The sequence below is a fragment of the Alligator sinensis genome, unplaced genomic scaffold (assembly GCF_000455745.1).
Source record: "Alligator sinensis unplaced genomic scaffold, ASM45574v1 scaffold38_1, whole genome shotgun sequence".
Lineage (NCBI taxonomy): Eukaryota > Metazoa > Chordata > Crocodylia > Alligatoridae > Alligator > Alligator sinensis.
Window position 1 is genome coordinate 1019659 of NW_005842179.1, and position 22927 is coordinate 1042585.

At 41.0% G+C, this 22927-nt stretch overlaps 1 protein-coding gene across 9 annotated transcripts in view; it reads right to left on the reverse strand.

The window, feature by feature from the left end:
- Positions 1-630: 630 nt before the first annotated feature.
- LOC102376702 (dermatan-sulfate epimerase) overlaps positions 631-22927 on the reverse strand; it is a 350602-nt gene continuing 328305 nt past the window's right edge. For all 9 annotated transcript variants that reach the window (XM_025207040.1, XM_025207039.1, XM_025207041.1 and 6 more), the window contains 4 exons: positions 15338-15591; positions 10167-10406; positions 6912-7119; positions 631-4481 (listed from right to left, as the gene is read on the reverse strand). In XM_025207040.1, the coding sequence (XP_025062825.1) occupies positions 2717-4481; positions 6912-7119; positions 10167-10406; positions 15338-15591 (2467 nt within the window). In that variant the 3' untranslated portion in view covers positions 631-2716. The remainder of the gene's footprint in view (positions 4482-6911; positions 7120-10166; positions 10407-15337; positions 15592-22927) is intronic.

The following is a 22927-nucleotide window of genomic DNA, read 5'->3' on the forward strand; positions in this document are numbered from 1 at the left end:
GCTCTACAGTCTGCCCATTCCGAATCCCTTCCCAGGTATCCATAACTTTCTTTTTTTATAATCAATTTCACAAACTAAGCAAGTGAGGGTGCCAAACTCATTTATTTCAGAAGCCACGTTATTCTGCAATCCCCAAATTATTCATTCCTGTGTACCTGACGATTGGCAGAGAGCTGCCTGGTTGCATGGTTCTGGCTGTTCTGTTTCCAGTTACATAAATAGGTATAAATACATTAAATACTTGCTTAATACAGTTGTTCCCCCACATACACAATTGGTGGAGTTGCCACATGGTTGGGGTTTTCTTCCAATAGCATCTGAAAGGGAAGATGATCTAAAAGTTAATTTCCTGATTAAGATGTGCTCAAAACTGTGAAAAGGTTTGAGAAACTCCGTCCTATAAAATCAAGAACAGATGACAGCAGTGTTCACCCTTTTCCAAACTTCACCTGATTTGGGAAATGGGAAGAGGTTCAGAATGATACTCCCTGGGTGCATCTACATGTGCAATTAATTCATAGTACACGCTGGAGTTAGCTGCTCCTGGGCACAGCATTTACATGCATACCCAGGACCACAGCACTCTGGGCTGGAGCAAAGCAGCTCTGGGCTGGCAGGGGACCTGAGGGATCAGCCCCAGGCTCTAGGTGGCTAGGGCATGAGAGTGCTACAGTGTGGGGCTAGGCGGCAGGCAGCTCCATCTCTGTAGCATCCTTGTGCCCCAGCCAGCCCATCACAGTCTACACATGCATTTGAGTACACATAATTACTCTGCCAAGGATAGTACCATTACAGTACTGTTCTATGTTGGAGTTCATTTACTGCACCCTAATATCAGTGCATGTGTAGATGGTGATGTTTTACTATAGAGCTAATTAGTCAACTCCACAGTAAAGATGTAGACATAAAATTAGTGCCTTGGCTGCCTCTTTCTGGCATTTGTTGATCACTGAAACTGTCTTTCTCTCAGTCACCAGTGAAACAAACTGCTTTTTCCTACAGTGACTGTTTCTTAAGGCACAGAGGAAGTATCATGATAAATGGGCTCTAAAGTATTTTGATCAGGCTGCTCTATGCTCTCTGATTTGAAGGTATGGGCAAGTGATGCCTCCTGAGTCAGGGGGGGCACTTGCCCCCCCGAGGACAGTCAGCGACTGGGGGGGTCCCCCGTGGCCAATCCCGCAGGCCGGGGTGGGGTCCCTTGTGGCTGATCCCGCTGACCCACAACTGGAAGTGGTGCACTGCTGGCAATTCTGGGTCAGATCGGCCGTGGGGAGACTGCTTCTCCTGGGACACTCCTCCCCAGCCAACGCTGTCAAGGGGGCACCAGTGCTTCACCTGCGCCCCCCTGCCCAGGAACGCTGCTGTCAGGGGGTGCACCAGCGCTGTCAGAGGCTGTATGTGCACCCCCTATGCATTGCCACTGTTTGAAGGAAAAGAATAAAATCTACTTATAGCTTTCTGCACACCTTATCTTTGAGAAAGGATGCCACATTAATAGGTATGGCTTGGTTTAAATTGCAATTTCACATTTTTTTTGTGAAAATCATGAAATTAAGTGATTTTCATGAAAAATGTGATTTGCAATGAAATGCCATGATATGGCTGCTTGCAGCGGAATTCCCCAGCATTGTCCAGCCAGCAGCAAAAGTCTGGCAGCCCAAGGGAGGGGGGAAGGGGTTGCACAAGGGATGGGGAGGAGAGAGCTTGGGGAAGGGTAAGAGAGGGGCTGTTTGCTCGTCCAGGTAGAAAAACTGGGGCTCCTGGGTACTGCATGGAGGGTTGGGGGCACCTGAGGGCTGCCTCCCTTCCCCATCCTCTGGGCCTTGGCACTGGGTAGGGGAGGGGCTGTTTGCTCCTCCAGGTAGGAAAACTGGGGTGCCAGCGGTTGGGGTCATGGGGAGAGAACACACGCGTGCGCGCACACACACAAACATTTCAGCACCAGGTCTTTCTGCCTAAGGCAGCCAGCAGTTTCCAAGCCCAGGATAAAGCCTCTTGCCTGCCTGCTTCCCTGCTGCAATCATGCTGCTCTCTGCCTTCAATAAGAAGAAATCAAGGCAAACCAAAAACATCTTAGTCCAGTGAGTTGTGGGGGGAGGAGGTGTGGGGGCCATGGGCTTTTCAGCAGTGAGCTGAGGCCTTGGGAGCAAGGCCTTTGATGCTGCAATTAGATCTGACCCTAAATCTGCCCCTCAGACAATTAGGGGGCATGGGGAGGGGATGGGTTGCCATGATCTGGGTGTGACAGTGGTGGCCACTGCCATGACTGGGCCAGGATATTAGTGAGCTGGGCCTGCAATTTAAACCAGGGCCTATTTATAGGCCTCTGCAGCAGCCTGAAATTAAACTATGCATGCCAAATTGTGTATAAAACCAAAGCTCTTAGGAAACAAAAGTTCCATAAAAGAGGATTCTATTTCTTTCTTGCAAAAATTAATTACAGCTTAATATAATGTACTCTGATGAACAAAGCATAACATTCCTTCAGATGTTAAATCCAACCCAAAGAACAGATGAGGAGCACTTAATTCTCAGAGGAATGCATTACGAGCCCCATTACTTTCCTTCCTCTCATGGTGTGAAATCAATCTTTCCCCAGCTGCCTCCTGGAATGTTTCAGAAAAGGAACAAACAAACTCTGGCCCTATTAGGGTTAATGCTTTTGCATAGACATATATGACCATAAACTGGTCAAGTAGTACATGGTCTTTTGTTAACATTGTGACTGGGAACAAGATGAATACAGCCACAATAATATACAGCTGTCAACTAAAAGTACTGCATAAAGGCATCTTTGGCCATGTAGGCTCTTGGCTCTTTGAAAGCAGGTCAGCTGCATTGCCAGCATGACAAAGAAAATAGCAATGTTCAGAATTAGGAAAAGGCGGGTGTAGGAAGCCGATACTAATGATGCACTGCTTCGGGCAGTGGTCACCATATGTGCTAGTCCTGATTGACCTTTGAGTGATGCCCCAGTTTTGTGCTTTACATAGGTAACATCTGCAAAATCCAAAAGGTCTTTCATTTCCTCATCTTCATCCACGGGCAGCTCATTTTGTGCCTGAGTCTGTGCTTTTTGTCGCACTTTTCTTTCATTTACCTCAATCTGTGCAAAAATGTCAGGAACAGCATCAACAAACTTGTAGCCTTTGGCTATCTTTTTGCTTTTCTTTGCCCTGCCTTGCTGCTGGTGCTGCTGCCGCTGGGAGATAGCAAATATTCTGTCAATAGCCTCCTCTGTCTGTCTCTTATCTGAAAACCTCAGCAGGCGCTCAGCAGTTTTTCTAAAGCTATCTGTGTTGCGCACACGGGATAGGATCTGCTTCTCAAGCTGCTGGAAAACAGGCTTGAAATTCTGAAGATTCTGTTCCACAATGCCCACATAATCTTCCACTTCTGGCACTGCAGAGCTCTTAATGGCAGAAACATGGTCAAACATAATTTTCTGTCGGTCTGCGATAACTTGTGCAAAGACAGAATGGGCTCCAGTCTCAACCGTCCACAGATAAATTGCATAGGAATGCTCACTAGTTGTTACGAAGACATCCAGTTGCTCAGAATCTCCACGGACATCAAAACTCTGGACATCTATGGAAGGTCCTATGAAGAGGTAAACTCCTCTGGTGATTGGGTGTCGCAAGTGGGTTGTTACATTCACAAAGTTTGTTCCATTGTATGGGTATCCACGAGGATACATTTTTGAGGCAATGGTAGCTTTCTCACTATAGCCAGCATCATCCATCCAGAACATCCTATACATCCCATCACGGTGCCTAATAAAGGCCCCATGGACATTATCAATAACAGTTTCTTCAAAAGGCATATCCACATTGTGGAAGAAGCTGGTTGTTGCCTCTAGGGGGCTGTCATCTTCAAGATGAATTTGGTCCACCAGCAAAAGAAGCTGAGGATGTAGAAGTACAAGGTTTCTTTGGAAGTTTTTTAACTTCAGTTTTGGGTTGTAAGCACCCACTCCTTCTCCCCTGATAAAAACCACACCACTTCTCTCCATTGCTGCAACCACTCTCCCCTGGCAGTCCCCAGCCAAGTCATGCTTATATTTCAACCACTTTGATGAGCAGTCCTCTGTAATCTGCCCTTCCCATGGGAAAAAGCAGCTTTTTGACATAGCTGGAGAAAACATCAACACATTGTTAAAGAAGGTATACTTTGGCCCATACAAGGCTTCTGTAATAAAAGGGACACCATTGGGAGCAAAGGTAAAGGAGTTCTGATCAGGATGTTCATGCCCAGCATTAAAGTTCCTCCATCCCTTGATCCACTCTTTGTACTTATTTTTATGAACAATATCATATATTGCACGTCCTCCCAGCTTTCCTGATTTGAAGGAGAGGAAGGGCCTGTTGATTTCAGCTGGCAATGCACTTCCATATGTTACAACTCCCCAGTCCTCAAAATAATGTAGTTTTGGAATTCCATAGTCTGGTGGAGGTACAGAGTGCAAACTTGCATCATACCTGTTAAGAGTCAAAGTACATGGGTTTACATATGGTCGTAAATATAAAAATAGTTATTTGCTTTATCTCTATTTTTCAGCCCTATTCCAAAATGCAGGGTTTTGTGCAATATTTAAACTAAATAAATGTTTTACAATATAAAGCCTATAATATGCTTGCTAAATGAGCACATTACACAATGACACTCATTGCAATAATCTCCATACAGATCCCACCATATATCAAATAAAGCTATCCATAATTTCATCATGGGAATAGATTTTGCTCATGTCACACAGATATATGTTTACTATTGAAATTTTAAAAACTTTGCTATAGGACTTCATCCTGAACTGCAAAGAAGAGTTTTCTCTTGGACATCAACATATTCTGAGGATCTTTTCTTCAAATGAATGTGCAATTGTTGCCTATTCAGTTAAAATAAGATGAACGGAACTTGGATCCTGCAAAAGATGTAGCTTGAAAACAGCCCGGATATTGGAGGGAATAGGAAGTCTGAACCTTGCAAAAGAGATTAGGAATAAATTTAAAAGAATTGATAATCCCACTATTTTTTTAAAAGGATGACAGGGATTTGCTGTTGATCCAAAAAAAATATCGTCTGCAAAAATTTTTGCCTCTTTCATATTTCCTGGATCATCAACATGACCACTTAAAAATTTATCATAGTTTTGTTTTCTTCTGAAAAACTTCTGATGTCAATATGTATGCAAACTGATTTAATGAATATATTTAGCTTTAAAAGGACTCTTCATGCCTAAAAAAAATAATATATTACATTATTGCTTGTTCACATTTTGTTTCTGTAAATTTAAAATATTTGCACTGCTCTTTAAAAAAGGTACCTATGAAGTGTCTCTGACATTATTTAAGGGAACACAATAAATAAACACAATGTAAAGCCCCAACAAGACTTCTATCTCCACAGCAGTAAATGAAATGATTTTTCTCCATCAAAATTCCTCTCTCTACTTTGCAAAAAATTCTTTCAGACCCTACATCAGTGTTTCATAATTTTGTGAGACTTAAAGCATCTCTCCACACTTTTCTGAATTTAGTGGTACTCTATTTAAAAAAAAAAGCTATCACTTGGATTTTTTTGTGTTTTGTTTAATAGAACAATTTTGTTACAAAGAACTCAGACAGAAAACAAGGGGGTCCAAATGTTATTGATACTGTTTGATATCTCTGAATTTATCTTGTGAATCATATGTACGTGTTTGCATTTCCAACACTGCTAGTATTGCACAGCACCCTATGGCACTCTTAAAAGGATCTCATGGAAGTCCACCTGAGAATTGCTACTTTACATAAACACAAGCTTTGCAACATGTTCTGAGGCTAAAAACTCCAGATGACCAAATGCATAACACTGTTCCATAGCCAATGGCCCTATATAACCAGTTTACTTTCTTTACTAAAGACTCCAAAGCAAGTGCCTCTTCTGACCAAAACAGCATCATACAGAATAAGAAGAAGGTGGTTCCACAAAGGGGAGTCTTAGTATGTTTAGGGCTTATTTCCATGCCTTGAATCCACTACAAACATCTCACTTCTTGATGTCAGTAAGACTGTCTTTCTCATAAGATGAGAAAGGGAGGGTATGGGAAAAGTAGAGAAAATACATTCTATTAAACAGGTAACCAGCACCATACCAACGGATATTTGGGCAACTATTCATTAATTTTTAACTCATATATCATAATTATAAAATCATATCCACTAAACGTACATGTTGCTCATAGTGAAAATATTATGCTAAATTAACCCTTCTATGTATATGTCAACTGATTAGTGGGAATTAGCAATGAGTGTTTAAAAGCCTCATGTATTTTCATTCCTTGCCTGTGGCAGGGTGGTCTAGTCTCACAAATTAGAACAGATTGTACATTATATAAAAAAACTGCCTTAAGTCCTTTATCAGCTTTTCCCCTCTTATTTGAAACCTCTCCTTAGATAGTAATGTACATACCACTTTTTAAAGAATGCATACTTCTTTGAGCATCTAATTTTACTACATGTAAAAGAAAAAAAATCAGACTTCAAATGTTCTTCTAATTAACCACCAAAGCACAAAACTAACCATAGTACTAATGAAATGATTTTTTTAGGACACATGTAGGAAATTAGATATAAGACTTTCATTCCCTTTGAAACTGGTTGTCCAGAACAGACAACATCTGGAAAACAAGTGAAAATGGGCTATATAAGACCTGTGCATTGTATATATTTATATATATGAACATATATTTATGATATGCAGAATTTCTCCTCAGTCCCAACCTCTGTTCTGTCTGGAGACAGTTTGGGCTGCACAGGGCTAGTATAATCTCCATTTCTGCAGTCCATTACAAATCTGAAGGTAACATGTAATCACTAATGCCAAGCAGCTGTCATGTTTCTTTTAAGCTCATTCATTCTGTTTCATACCAAAGAAATTCAGTGTGAAGAGTGCACCACCGCTGTCCTTTGGATGGAGTCCCTGGGCCTTCCACCACCCGATTCTTTCTAATCTGATCAGCCAACCAATTCCCGCTGCCGTTGCGCATGATGAATTTGTCAAGAAATACCAACTGGCTTTCTGGCCCATAGAACCAGTTATAGTTGGAGTCTGCAATGGCTACAGTTCTCTGAAATCCTTGGAAAAAATTTGAAAAGAATATAAGAAAAAGCAAATAAATGTACAAAGACATGTTTTGTAGAGTGAGGATGACGAAGCCAAATACAACAGGCTTGCCCTTTTGAAGTATTTATAGACACACACACTTAAATGTCCCATAATCAGGATAAATGTGGCCTTTTCTCACTGCTGTAACAAACTTTAATACTCACCTTTTCTTCTCAAACTATACACCCCTGATAAATGCATCAAGAGAAAAAGTTCCATCCTCCTTCCTTCTCTTACTTAAATCTTGCAACAACAGAATTCAGTTTGCAGCTTTAAATTTTTCTTAAATCAATCTAAAACATTTAAAGCAACAGTAAATCACAGAGGCTCCTCACAAAACCAGTTCTGCCTTGGTGTAATGAGGATAGCAAGTGTTCTTTGTTGTTTAAGTATTTTTCTAAAGCAGATAAGTGAGATACCACGTGGACTCAGTGTAACTCATTATTCTAATATGTGTTGGCACTGGAGTGTCAAAAGTTATTTTTGCCTTCTAGATAGTTTTAGCTGCTATAGACTGGCATAACTCCACTGATTTAATAGAATTATTCCCATTTATACCTGCTGAGATCTGGCTCATGATATCCATCTAAGCAACATTTTTTAAATGTTTCATGTAGCATTGGAAAACGTTAGTCTCATTTGGATTCTAGGGAGGTGTAAACAGATTTGGGCACAGTAATAACCAAGAAATCTTCATCCAAAACTTGCAAGCTTGAGACAAAATCTTTTCTGATGCTTGACAAAATTTGGCTATCATTTTTCACAATTATTTTTCATGTTTGCAGCTTCTAATTCCAACTAGGACTTCAGAGAAGTGAACTGTAGTGAGAGGTACTGAAATGCAGTGAGAAAAAACTGTTAAGGCATGTCCAGCCTGATCAGAGAAGGAAGTCCTAGAAAGTTTTCAACAGTGCTTCTTCCAGCCTAATTTTGCTCACTCAAGAAAATACACATAATTTTGAAAAAAATCAAACATGAATAAAAACATTTGCCTACTTCATCAGGAACCAGTCTCTCAGTTAGGATTTACATTCCCTTTTAAGTTTAATTCTCTGAATTTACCACCAGCTGCTTGGCAAAACATGATTTCAGGAATGTTTCAACTTATTATCTTTCAGTTGCTCCACATTTCTGTTGTTTTTGTGTCATGACTCTTCTTTCACAACTTCTAAAAATGCGATCCTTCCTTTCTAGCCATGTGGGTAAAAAGATAATCCCCTCCTGTCATCATTACTGTAATGGCCTCCCCTGTTAGTAGGTTCCTATCTTCTTCCCACTCTGTCCAACTAAAACACCTGCTAACACAAAACAGTCATTTTCTTTTTGAATCTCTCTGTTAGCTTCTATTAGTTTTCCACATTAAATTCAGGCTTCCCACTCCTCAGTGCAATACTCTGTTTCTTATGGCTTTGCACTCAGCCTCTTGAACGCTGAGATCAAGTATAATCTTTTTTTGCTCTCCTTAAAGCACCCACCTTGCTTTTTTTCGAGTCTGTATGTCATGCTTGGAATGTCTTGCTACTAGACACTGTTCCAAACAGGATCATTCAAATCTCTTTAAACTCTTTCTATGAAGCCTCCCAATATTATTCTATCTATGAAATCATACAATCATTGGAAAGTAGACCTGAAAGAGACTTCAAGAGGTCATCTGTGGTTACTGCACATTTAGTTTAGTACTGCATTAAGGATGTACTAAACTAAATGTGCATTAACTACTGCACATTAATGAATGGGTATGAACAGAGAGTAGTCTATCCTCTTCATAATCATCCTTCTAGTACTTCAGATTCTTCTTCAGAATTCTCTTTCAGCCTTTTTTCATAAGTTGCTTCCCAGGAACCTAATCTTTTTTTTTTACTCTCTGCCAGACTAATTCTTATACATCCACATTTCTTGAAGTGTGGGGCCCAAAATTGGGACACAGAACTCTGGGTGAGGCCTCTCCAGAGCAGAACAGAGTAGAAAGATCACTTCCCTTGATTTGCAAGTGACACTCCTGTTAATAAAATCCATTATGTTGTTGGCTTTTTTCTGGCAACAAGAAACTGAATATGCAACAACATTCAATGGTCATAGTATTTATACTGGATAATCTGCTCTTGGAACAGAAAAAGGAATTTGATACAGCACAGGAGTCAAATGACATGTGATTTTTTTTTCCAGATCCACAGAAGAAAGTTATTGTTTCATTCACTAGTTGCTATAATTTTCCATTTCAGTGTTTTTCCACAGATAAATGTGTTTTGCATGTCTAAGGAACATATTTTGCCCTCTTCAGAAAGTAGGGCCACTAGGGGTAGTTTTCCTTCTACTTAGAACCTCAGGTAGCAGTTTATATTATGGCAACCCATCCTGAAACACAGAACATCCTAAAACCCATCCCAAAATACAAAAATGCATATTTTTCTGTCCAATATTTGACACTCATTTGGACTAAGTGTGGCCCTTTGGGCATTGCTGTACCTGTTATGGTACAAATAAGCAACACAGTTTAATTAAAAATGCTTTGCTTGCTGAACTCTCTTTGCAAAAAAAAAAAATTGTTGACTGTTCTTGATATTTCCCAGTTTTTGTGAAGATATTATCAATTTTTATGCAAATGTTATCACTTTTTTCATTTCTAAAACCTTTCTTTCCAATATGATGAGTTTCAGTAAGTAAAAAGAATGTTAAATATTCTGATAATAATTATGAAATTTAAGAATATATAAGAAAGAATATATAAGAACACTTTCACAAGAACAGAAAGTTGAAGCCTTTCAAATCCTGAAATGTAAAAACAATTCTATAATGTCGTTGTTTTTGCTCAGATCTTTGCCCAATCTTTTGACAAACTCTAAAGGTCAACTACAATAGTGTAATTTTAAAGTACAATGTAGCAAAGTAAAAAAAAAAGCAAAATCCTTCATTGTTTGAATCACACACACATCTACTTAAAGTAACATTTTATAATAATGAAATTGTCATTGCTTTGGAAATTAGGAGATGTCTCTTCATCAATCCAAACTACTTACCTGGCAGGACAGTTCTATACATAAATGCAAAGTGCTGTTTTAGCCAGGGATGGTTAAAGTGGTTGATGCCAAAGTGCCTTTGGACAAGAAATATGTATTGAAAGAGAGATCTGGTGGTATAGCTGCCATAAGCCACTCCTTCGTAGAGAGATCCATCTGTAACTTCTTGCAGCAGGACTATAGACTTCTCCATGATTGCAAGCACCTGCTTAGTCCATAAGTATGCTTCCTGCAAATAGCCTGGAAAATAAAGATGCACATAGTGCTGTCAAAACTTTATAGCATGCTATAAGCCTGAAATATGTTTCTTTAAACTATGGGCACTCCAAGTGTGGTGTCCTTACACATAATATGTGGCCTATATCTGCTGTGTCCTTGCAATTATAGGGTGAGAATAAAACTGAGCACACATGAAGTGTTACCACACATGAACATAATCACTCAAATTTAATCTTGGGAAGACAATCGAACAAGTACTCATTGTACTTGAAGAGAATATTCCCTATTCTGCTCAACAGCATTCTGAATATTCACGGTGAAAAGCATCTCTTTCCATAACAGAACAATTTTATTGCCTTTAAAATTAAAGCACTGTAAAAACAAATTTACTGTCTCCACTAGAGGGCTTCAGTAATGTAAAAATACATTGATGGATGCCTTATATGAATAACAAAGAAAAGCTTTAAGGTTAAACTTTTTAAAGTAAGAGTAAATGTTATTATGTAGCCAACAATTCTCCACACTACAAAAGCTTTCAGAATACTGGATGGTATAGAGGCTTGCCAACAAGGAGAGTTATTCTGAAATAGCCATCCTAATAATTGCCCAGGTGGCGCATGTTTATTCCAACATAAAGAGTTCCTTATTCCAAATCAATCCAACTGGATTAAATTCATGCATACTGGGTGCATCTACATGTGCCATTAAGGCGATGTGATAAACTCTGGCACAGTTTGCATCTAAGTGAGCTGCTCCCAGCCACAGTGTTTGCACATGCCCCAGGAAACGGAGCAGTTTGAGCCAGGGTGGAGCAGTTGCAGGCTGACAGGGGACCTGGGGATCAATTCTGGGTTCTGGGTGCCAGCATCAGGGAGTGGAGAGACTGGCTTGAACACAAGGGTGCTATACTGCAGGGCTAGGTGGCAGGCAGCCCCTGCAATTTAGCAACCTCAGACCCCAGTCAGCCCATCACTGTCTACATGGGCATTTCAGTGCATGTAATTACTCCGTCATAGGATAACTATCCTATGGCAGAGTTAATTAATTTACTGCACCCTAATACCAACATGCGTATAGACAATGATGCTTTACTGCAGAGCTAATTAGTCAACTCCAAAGTAAAGTGCATGTGTAGATGCACCCAGTGTAGACACACTATCTTAAAGTGCACATATAGGTACACTACCTTACAGTGCAGTAAGTAACTGCACTGAAATGCATGTGTAGACAGTAACATGGGCTGGGTGGGATACAAGGATGCTAAAGTGTGGGAGGTGCCTACCAGGTAGCCACATGGCTAGCTAGCTACACGGCTCCTCAGGTTCTGCACCCTTGTGCCCCAGCCAGCCCCTCTGCCATCTGATGCCATCACCAGAGCCTGGGACTGACCCCCCCTGCTAGCTTGGGGCTGCTCCATCCCAGGTCAAATTGCTGCTGTCCCAGGCACAGATGTAGACACCACTCCTGGGAGCAGCTGAATCTGGCTTGAATTGGTCTATAATTTATTGCGTTGCATTAATGTCACGTGTAGATGCACCCATTATATCTTGATCTAAATTAACTAACTCTTCAAATAATCTCCAATATGTACAGTTTTCTTATAAAGGAAAGATGATCAGCCATCTTATCACTTCAGCCAAAATGTATATCCAGGCACAAATATGGGAAGATTAAGAGTGGCAGTAATAGATTTTCTTGTGGAAGCAGGCTCTAGACATTCATTCAACAGAGCATCCTCCAGCTCAGCTCAGCTGATGAAATCAGCTAGCACACTGATACCCAGAAGAGGTATACTGGCAACTTCTGCTGAATGAACTTCCCTGTGGCAGTCTAAGACATAAAATGCTCCCAGTTTTATTATGAATTATGACTTAATGGCCACAATAAAAATATTTGGTGGTTAGCGTGTCTTGAGCATTTTCAACTTTTATCCTTACTTTTCACTGTGCATATTACACCAAAGTGAACTATCCTTTGTGACATAATTCAGTACAGTGTATTTATTGCCTTGAAGTATACGGTAGTAGATGTTTTTTTCATTTAGTTTACCAACCATGCCACATCATCAATCTTTAATCTGTTACACATCAATGTATGATGAAGTACAGGTAGGAGTCCTCATACCATCTCTAGCTAAATGGAGAAAGGAATTAATTATGAGTTTTCCATTATGCCACATTACATAGCAGTTTAGAACCTATCCAAATATTTCTGAAAAAGGTTGTTATTATTGTATCCAAAGATTGCAATTCAGCCGGAATCAGGGTCAATTCTCAACTCTGCCATTAAGATCATAAATCACTTAAGGCAGTGATTTTTAAACTGTGGTCCGTAGAACTCGGGGGGTCTGCAGACTATGTCTAGGGGGTCTGCAGAAGATGAGTATGATCAACTAAAGTATGAGAGTACCCACACTTAAAATTCAAAGGGTATGCACTTCCATTTGAAATTTCCAAAGGGGTATGCATTTCCAAAGGTGTATACATTTCCATTTGGAATTTTTTAGGGGTCCGCAAATGAAAAAAGGTTGAAAGATACATTAACTCCCTGAATGCCAGATTTCATTCCACCTACTAGGCCCTTACAGTGACTTAGGAACCTAAGTGTAATTCTATTGCATCCTGGTTAAGTCCCTGAAAAGTATTTAATGTAAAAGGTGGGTTTGTCCTTCTTCTCTTTGCTGCTTTTTTACTGACTCAGTCTTAAGGATAAGATGACAGTGGGCTACAAAAGCACATGAATTAATGGATTCTCAGGACTTGAATGGAATGGCACTTAGGCACCTAAATCTACTTAAGGTGAAATTCTACTTCCCTTTGTGTGTGTAAATGGTAGCTTACTAGCCATGTAGGTGGCATTTTTTGGCACTTGCATATGGATAAGAATTCCATTTCCCCTGCAGCATGAACATGTAAGTGTGCAAGTGTAGATTCAGTACATGCAGTAGACTATGCATTGGCTAGGCAAATCATTGAATCATAGAAAATTAAGGTTGGAAGGGACCTCAGGTGGCCATCTAGTCCAATCCCTGCTCCAAGCAGGGAGGACCATCTCCAACTAGATCATCCCAGCCCGTTTTACCTAGCTGGGTCTTAAAAACCTCCAGGGATGGAGATTCCACAACTTCTTTGGGCAACCTGTTCCAGTGTTTTACTACCCTCCTAACAGGGCTGGATTAACTCTTCAGTGGGGCCTAGGCAAACAAACTCACGGGCCCTTACTTTTTTTCACTTAATAATTATAATATGTAAAATAAGCACAACTGGGCCCCTTCTTCACTTAGGGCCCCAGACAATGGCATTTGTCTAGTTTGCCTATGCATTAATCCAGCCCTGCCTCCTAGTGAGAAAGTTTTTTCTTATATCTAACCTAAACTTCCCTTGCTGAAACTTGAGACCATTGTTTTTGTTCTGTCATCTGGCACCACCGAGAACGGTCTAGCTCCATCTGCTTTGGAACCCCCATTCAGGTAGTTGAAAGCTACTATTAAATCCCTCCTCAGTCTTCTCTTTTCCAGACTAAATAAGCCCAGTTCCCTCAGCCTCTCTTCATTAGTCATGTGCCCCAGCCCCTGAACCATTTTCACTGCCCTCTGCTGGACTCTTTCTAATTTGTCCACATCCTTTCTGTAGTGGGATACCCAAAACTGGACACAGTACTCCAGATTTGGCTTCACCAGTGCCAGATAGAGGGGAACAATCCTTTCCCTTGATCTGCTGGCAAGGCTCCTACTAATGCCATTAGCCTTCTTTACAATAAGGGCACACTGTTGGCTCATATTCAGCTTATTGTTCACTGTAATAACCAACTCTTTTTTCTGCAGAGCTTCTGCTTAACCAGTTGGTCCCAAGCCTGTACCGGTATATGGGATTGTTCTGTCCTAAGTGCAGGACTTTGCACTTCTCCTTATTGAATCTCATGAGATTTCTTTTGGTCCAATCCTCCCATTTGTCAAAGTCTCTTTGAATCCTAGCCCTACCCTCCAGTATATCTACTACTCCCAGTTTGGTGTAATCTGCAAACTTGCTGAGGGTCTACTGTATCCCATCTTCCAGTTCATTAATGAAGATACTGAACAAAACTGGCCCCAGGACTGACTCCTGGGGCATTCCACATGGCTATGGATGTGCCCATTCTGGACACACACACACATCCAAAGGCGTGTTATATTCTGAAAGCAGAGGATGACCCTCCCAAGTTTTAGATCAGTGGTGCCCAAGCTTTTGGCCCCAAGGGCCAAATGAGTGGGGCTCTGTGGATCAAGGGCTGGATCCAGTCTGGGAGCCTAATCCAGCACTTGCTGGATCAGGTACCAGTCCTGCCCACCATATCTCAGCTATGGCCAAGGCCATGGCCCTGCACTGGACTGGTTGTCACTACCCTAGACCTAACCCCAGCCCTGGTCCCAGCCCCATGCATGCAGATTGGGACCCTGTGCCCTAGCCGTAACCCTGTGCATGCTGGATTGGGCCCACTGCCCCAATCTCAGTTCCCTGCACTTAGTGCCATGTGAGCTGGCCTTGTTTTAGGCTCAGTGATTAGGGTCTTCACCCCAGAAACAAAAGACCAAGATCCAAGGCCCCTTTGCTCAGGGAGGGATTTGAATCTGCATCTCTTTAACTTGCCAGCACAGTGTTTAATTATCACACCAGAGGTCAGGCATTTCCAGAGCAAGCATAATATAGCAAATTTACAATCTTTCATTGTGAAATCATCATCAAAATTATTTTGTTCAATAAACTCTATGCCTTATAATCAGTAACAAAAGTTTAAGTTTAAGTAGCTGGGCTTTTGCTGGTGCATGCACCTTGACACCTGGCTGCTTGGGTGTTGAGTGCTAACACATAAAATATAGATCAAATTCTTGGATCAAATCCTGAAACTTTATTCATAACTTCTAGCTGACTGAACTGGCACACTTTACAAAAATGATTCTATTGTTTAGCACATACCTTGATTCATCAGAACCAGGCTTCCTGCCAGCAGTGCCACACAGTTGGTAGGCTGATGGTTATGTAGGTATTGGAAACCCCATCCACGCCTATATGATGTTTCATACATATATCCTGAGGCATTGGCAATGACCTCAAGAAATCTCTCCTGTTGATTCTTGCTCAGGTAATTGTACAAGAAGTCATAAGCAGTGGCAAAACCAACTAAAGAATGAGCAAGAGGAACTTCATCCCATGGCGCATCCTTCACTAACCTGTTAAAGAAGAAAGAGGTCAGTTGAGCTTCACTGATGTTTTACCATGCTTTACGTCACATGTGACTCAATATTTCCAAGATTAGGTGCCTAGTACAAGGAATTTAATACATAAAATAAACTTTTGGTAACCATTTCAGTTCCTTCTAAAAATGGACATCAGTCACCCTTAAAAACACACCACTTGTCTCAAATAAAGGTATTTATCTGCCTTAATTATTTACCTTGCTATTTACAATATTTTAAGCTTTTAAAAAGTGCTTGAATAATTACATGAAAGTCCTGTATATTCTGTACTGCAGTACAGAATATATCTTCAGAAGAAGCATAAATAGGAAGCAGCAATGTGAGCTTCATATTTCACATATGCCATCAATTAGCCATGAATGGGAGTTAGAAGAATTTGATCAAATGATACGAAAGCAAATCAACAGCTTTAAAACGATTGAAAATGCTCCTATTTAGACATCCATAGACAATGTCTACTTTGCCAAGGGAAATTACGGTGCTAAATCTAACAAAGTTATAAATCGAAACTAGGAAAAATTCACAGAACATTTTTATTATTGTGTGCATTTTAGATGCATCAGTAAGCACGTGCATTTCAGATACTAGTTTTCCAGTGAAGAGAGTTTTAAGGAATACATGGAAGGTATTGATATTTGGTATGATAAATGATAACCCACTGCCTGCATAGTTTTCTTTTTCCTTTAACTCCGTTAATTCACTTTGCAGCATAGTTTTGATTTATAAAAAATAAAACAACAAGAATGAAATGAAGGTCTCACTGCAGTCACTGAAAAATTTACCATTCAATACAGCCACAAATTCACCTTAGATTTTTATAAATAGTAAACAGAGATACTAGAAGCTTGATGGAACATGATTAAAAAGAATCTACGCTGTTTAGTATGTATATATATTCAAAATGTGCCAATGAACAATTTAGAAATGTTGCGTTGCTGACTCTGCTGACTCAAAGGCACACAATGAGGTTTTATATCAAACTGCAAGCCATATCAAACTGCAATTACTAAGGGGGAAAAAGGACTTTTTTGATGTAACTTTTGTTTTTAAATGTCAATACATTTCACTGTGTCAATGACTGAAGAATTCAGTCAAAACAAAGCATGGCCTGACATTTACCTAAGGGCATACAGATTGTTTGGTTTGGTAACTTTAAACTGCTCAAGTGGTCATTGGGTCACCTCTCTCCCCTTCACTGAACATTCAGTATCTAATGCAACATACCCACTTCCTTTAGGCTTCAGTTCTATCTTCTGCTTAGTGATATTACAGTCCTACCCTAGGAGTTCATTTCCAAGTATATTATTTTTTAATAAATAAGGCTTTTCTCAAACAAATTCTGAAGTAAACAAATATTTGAAGACTTTCTTCTTTGGACTGGATTTTTTCTTTTTGCATTTTTTGCAACCATTTTTCATATATACTTTTGTTCTTACTATTGTTTGGGGACAGGGCTGTTGTCAAGGAACAAAACCAATAAAGATAGATCAATATACATTTGATGGAGCTGCTAATCTTTAGGGCATTGAAGAAAAGCTGATCAATTGTACTATCAGCCTTTTCTAGATCTGTGTATTCAAATTCTGTTCTCTATAGTGTCTCTCACTCAACACTTCTATGTCATTTTCTCCCAAATCAAACTCTAAACATACCAATGAGGACTTAATGCCAGATTCAAAAAAGATTCTTATGGGGGAAGTTCAGGCATTTAGTGTGGAAGCGCTGCAGCCCTTAAAGCCAAATGTTCCCTAGAAACTCATTATTTCCATTTGACAACAGCAAACATTTCCAGATAAATTAACTGAGAAGTTAACTAAATTTGCTGAACAAGTCTGTACACACCCAGGGTGTTTTTATACTGTCTCCTTAGAGGCACAAAACTTGGAAACTCTGGTTAATCCATTATTTGTAAAACATAACTCAGCTCTATAAATCATGCCATTTTTGCTATTTTACCCCCAATGTTCGTAAAATTTACCACTAGACTCTAATTAATTAATAGATCAATTTATTTATAGTTAAAGGTATGGTTAAACAGATATATTCTTCCCTGACTTACCATTGGGCACAACTACGCAGAATGCAAGTGTTGTCATCCAAGTTGTGAACCCTCAACCAACAAATGTACCCTTGGATAAACATTTTGTGAGTCTTCCTTTTTAAAACATGTTTCTTGTGGTTCTCACTAAACCTCTACACATTCAATACTCAGGTAGAATTAAAATGGCAGATGGATGCCACTTTAATAAGTGTCTCATTCTAAAATATGGCAGGGGACAAACTGTATGCCTCAGTAAAGTACAATGAGATAATTTTAGACTTATACAAACTGTATACCACAGTAAAGTACAATGAGATAATTTTAGACTTAAATCAAAGATCAATTTCACTATGTGGCAGGATTATCACAAACACATTACAACTGGGCTAACAGAGTCCTTTTAAACAATATGGGGATCTTTCATAAAAAAGTAATAGTAAATTTTAGCTTTCATTGTATGTAAGTTCTACTTTGGTAATTTTATTTTTTTGATTCAATGTAAAATGTAATTCAAATATTAAAATCTGCATGGAGGTGGATTACTAGAAGACATTTTAAAATAAATAAGGGATTTAACCTATACAGGAAAGGTTAGATTTGCTCAATTATCAGTGCATTTAACTGACTGACTTTTGACACAAATTAGGCAACACTACCACATGTAGGTACCTATGTGACACAAAATTTAGAACCAGAATAGTACTTTTCCTTGCTTAAACTAAATCATTCTGCATACAAAGGAGTAACCTGCCCAACAAAATAATGGATCAATGGCTTGTCTCCAACATAATGTATCAAATCAAAGATAAGGATTTAAAGAAGTTCAAATGTGAACACTCACAGATTTACTTAATATTCCATTTGAGCCAATGTTTATGCTTAGAATTGAATTTATATTTAAAGCAGGATGTTTAGATGGTGTATATCAGGATACCACCAATAACTGAATTAATAATAGCTAATTTACACCCACTAGGAACCTAACACACTATGTCTATATTTGCAATACAATGGAAAAACAGCATAGGGGATTTCAAACCTGTCTAGATGCCCATGAAACCTCAAAAATGTGTGAATCATATAAAGCAAAATTGAAATGTCAAACATCTGTCAGCCAGGTGTTCAATTTTGTAAATTGCAGCTGCAGCCTTCCAACTCCAATGAAACATCCAACAGCCAAAGAAATGCTTCAAGAGAGAAATGTATTCCCAACAATGTAGGAGGTATGCACAACCAGAGCAGGTGAGAAACATTCATCACGATTTGTCTGGAGAGCAGGACTCATGATTAGCTCACTAAGAAGTGCTTTTGTGTCTAACTTTTTGTGGGGAGGGGCGGGTTATATAGACAGATTTTTAAGAAGTCAGCACCACTCTGAAAGTAGTCAAGCCTAAAAACAGGAGAAAAGAGGTACCCTATCAAGGGTGATGATGCCCATTTCACATAATTCTAGAGGGCATAAGTAGCTTATACTTTAAACCCTAGCAAAATGCTGCTTGGGTGCATCTACACATGCAATAAGTACAGGGGCAAGCAATTATTTTGGCTGGAGGGCCACTTAATGAGTTTTGGTGAACTGCTGAGGTCCGCATGGGTCACCCTGCCCCTTGACAGTATCCCCGCCCCCTAGTCACCATACTGGGACCAGAAGTCCCACCCCCTAGCCCCTAACCTTTTCCACTGAAAGTCCATCCCCTTGCTGCCCCCCAGCCCCATACTCCTTTTGGGGGGAAGAGGGTTGCCATCTTAGAACCAAAAAAAAGGACAAATCATACACTAAAAGTCAAACACCTACTATAACATATTTTAATTTTATTACAAAAAATATTTTTGTCATGAGTTGTGTTTGTATAGTCTATATACAGGTGATTGCATAATAACTCAAAAATAGTCTTACTCTTGTATATTGTGTGTGTGTGTATGGCAGGGTGTGTGTGTATGGCAGGGTGTGTGTGTGTGTGTGTGTATGGTGGGGCATGTGTGTGTATGGTGGGGTGTGGGGCCATGTGTGTGTGGGAGGTTTGAGGGGGTGTGGCTGTGTGTGGGGGGGCATAAAGTATGTTGGGTTATGTATATGTTGGTGAGGGTTGTGGGGGAGGGTATGGGTGTGTGAGGTTTGTGGGGTGTGAGGGAGGATGTGGGAACCTCCCCGCACTCCCCCCACATGGCATGCAGCCCCTGCTGCTGGCAGCAGCAGCAGGTGGGGGGGATGGGTTTCAGGGTGCTCGTGCCCAGTGCAGGAGCTGGCGCCTGGTGGGGTGTGGCTCTGACCAGTGCTGTGCATGGGGCGGAGGAGTTCAGTCCGCCCGGCCACCTCTATTGTGGGGGCTCCACCTGGCCTGCCTGCAGCTCCCAATTTCAGACTGAGGGAAGCCCCGTGTTGGACTCCACAGGGAAGCAGAGGGTGGGGCTCCCTCCACTCCTAGTGGAATCCGGGGACCTGTGTGGCAGAGGGCAGGGAAGGCAGCTGGCTCCAGTGCAGGGCTTCCCCTGATGCGAGTGCAGGAGCTGCAGGTGCATGGCACAGAGCCCATACAATAGAGATGGGACAGGCAGGCTGCACTCCTCCCCGCTTGTACAGTGCAGGGCAGAGCCGTGCCCTGCCAGGCACCAGTGCCGGGCACTAGCACCCTGAGCACACCCCCCACCCCCCCCACCGTTCAGGTGCTGCATGCCAGGAAGGAGTGTGAGGGGGTCCCCACACCCTCTCAGCTTATCTCACATCTACACCCTACCCAGCCAAGCTCTGCGCTCCTGCCACCCCCCTGGGCACAGGCTCTGTGCTGCTCTCCATGCTTCTGCCCAGCTGAAGCTTTGCCCCCACCCCCACTGCTTCGAGGGCATGAGGGTGCTACAAGCATGGGGCTAGCTGGCAGGCAGTCTCCATACTGAATCATCCTCATGCCCCAGCCAGCCTTGCCAGTGTCTAGATGTGTGTTGCAGCCTGCTAAAAAACACCAGATAGTACTTGTGTTTACAAGTACTAAGCTATGCCAGCATTTATTAGTTTACTGCAGCTTAATAAGGCCACATGTGTAGATGCTGAGACTTTACTGTGGAGCTAATTAGACAACTCTACAGTAAATGTCTCTTGAAGATGCACCCCTTGTTATCTCCATACTCTTTAACCCAGTGGTTTTTAACCTTTTTAGATTCAAGGAGTTCCCTTCATAACTTTTCTGAATTTAGGGGCACCCCATTTCAAAAGCTAGTTTGTTTCTTACAGTGCTTACCTTCTTGCACCCTGTGGCAACCTTAAAAGGATTAATGAGGTGGCAGAGCACCTCTGAGAGCATAGGGGGAGGGTGCACAGTGTTTTGTGCCAGCAGGTGCTGGCATGTGGGGCAGCTTGAGGGTGGGTTACTAGACACCCGAAGGAAGAAACTGCCCATACAACAGGTGGAAAGGTATGACTGGCTGATGGAGACAGAAGCTGCAGCCAGCTGAGGGCAGTAGACGTGCACCCTGCCATGCCCTGTTCTTACCACTGTCTGTACCCTCCCTGCTCCTGTACCTGAGGGGGTAAGCACAGTCCCCACCACTGTGGCTGCTCCTTTGGGGAACTGCACTCTGGTGAACAGAACCACCTGGTCCCAAAGCCCCTCAGAGCATACTAACAGCTGGGGAATAAGCCAGGGTGAAAAAAGAGGCTTCATGACCCCACTCATCCTCAGCAGAGAACGCAGTTCAGTGCACAAGGGCAGTCAGTGCAGGAGCATATGTGGAGCATGGGCAGAAGCAGGAACTCTCAGAAGAGCAGCTAGGTGTATGGGGAGGGAGGGTGGAGACAAGGTATCCAGCAGGTGGAGGAGCCAGTAGCCACAGGGGACGAGTGCCATAGCACATTAAAAGCAACTTCACATCACCCTGGTTGAGAATGGCTATTTTAATCCCTTGTTTTACTGCTATTCCATGGACGTGGTATGTCAAGAGGTGCAATGCATATTCACCTTGGAAATTATATCACAAGCTCTGAAATGTTTCAGCACAATACCAGCATGAAGGAAAATGCCACCATATACTACATATACAGAGCTGCAGGGAAAAATAATCAATAACAAAGGTGCAATTGGGACTTTTGTTGATCCTATTATCAGAAGCCAGGTGGCACTTGCAGGCATCAAAAGATGATGCTCTCAAGAAAGCCATTAATTATGTGACAAATTTGTGATTTGGGATCTTTTCATTAAATACCACTGTAGCTAACTTGCTAATAAACTAGGCCAGGTGTCTGCAAAGGGGTCATGCAGACATGAGAATTCATAAATAAAATGTAAGGTCAAGATAGAGTGTGTTATCTCTGATACAAAACGATTACCATATTTACTCAAATATAAGAGGACCTCCCAATAATTAGATTCTATATATGGAGAATTTATAAATTTGTTATAGTTTTCCAGGTATAGAAACTAATTATTGGGGGTTTATCTTGAATTTGTCCCCCTCCCACTGCAACAGCATGGAAAGTAAATTGGGTCAGGGGGAGTTAAGTGGCCTCCTTGCTCTCTGCCTTCCCCAACTTTTCCTCCCTTACTGTTAGACCCTGCTGTCCCTGAGCACATGGAAGTGAGGGATAAATGTGAATACACTGATCTTGAAATAAACATACCTATGGTAATTTGCACATAGGAAAACTACTATGGGTACCCATAAAACTGATAAAACATTTTACTTAATGAAGATTCCTTTATGCGGAGTAAGACTAGGGTTTTTTTTTCCCTCATGCTGATTGGAGGGAGAGCCTCATCTTGTATTTGAGTAAACATGGTAAGTACATGCTTAAGTCAAGTTAAGCACATGTGTAAATGCCTTGCTGGACTGGAGCCAAGGTGCTCACTCATCTTAAAGGAATTGCCCCAGTTCTTATCTGTAAAGTTTCACAAATTTGGTTCCATATACATCTAGTATATGGAACTGTGATACTATTTGCTAGCTTTAAACTACTTATTGAATGTTATTACAAATGTAAATCTTTGGCTTTTCAGAACATTTCCAAGAGCTCTTAGTAATTTAAGAAATATTGAATGTCAGGACTTTTTCTTTTACAAATCATAATAATTACTCTTCCTATTTTTTGGCCACAAACACCCACCAACCTCCTACTACAGGGTTGAAATTCTAACAGTTCTAAAGTCAGTGGATACCCAACAGTGTAGTACATATTATATAAAAGCTCTGTTCCATCAGATGTGTAGTAGTGATCTATACAAATGAAACCAGTTCTTAATGGTCAAATATCCCTATCACAACAACTGGACACTTTGCTGT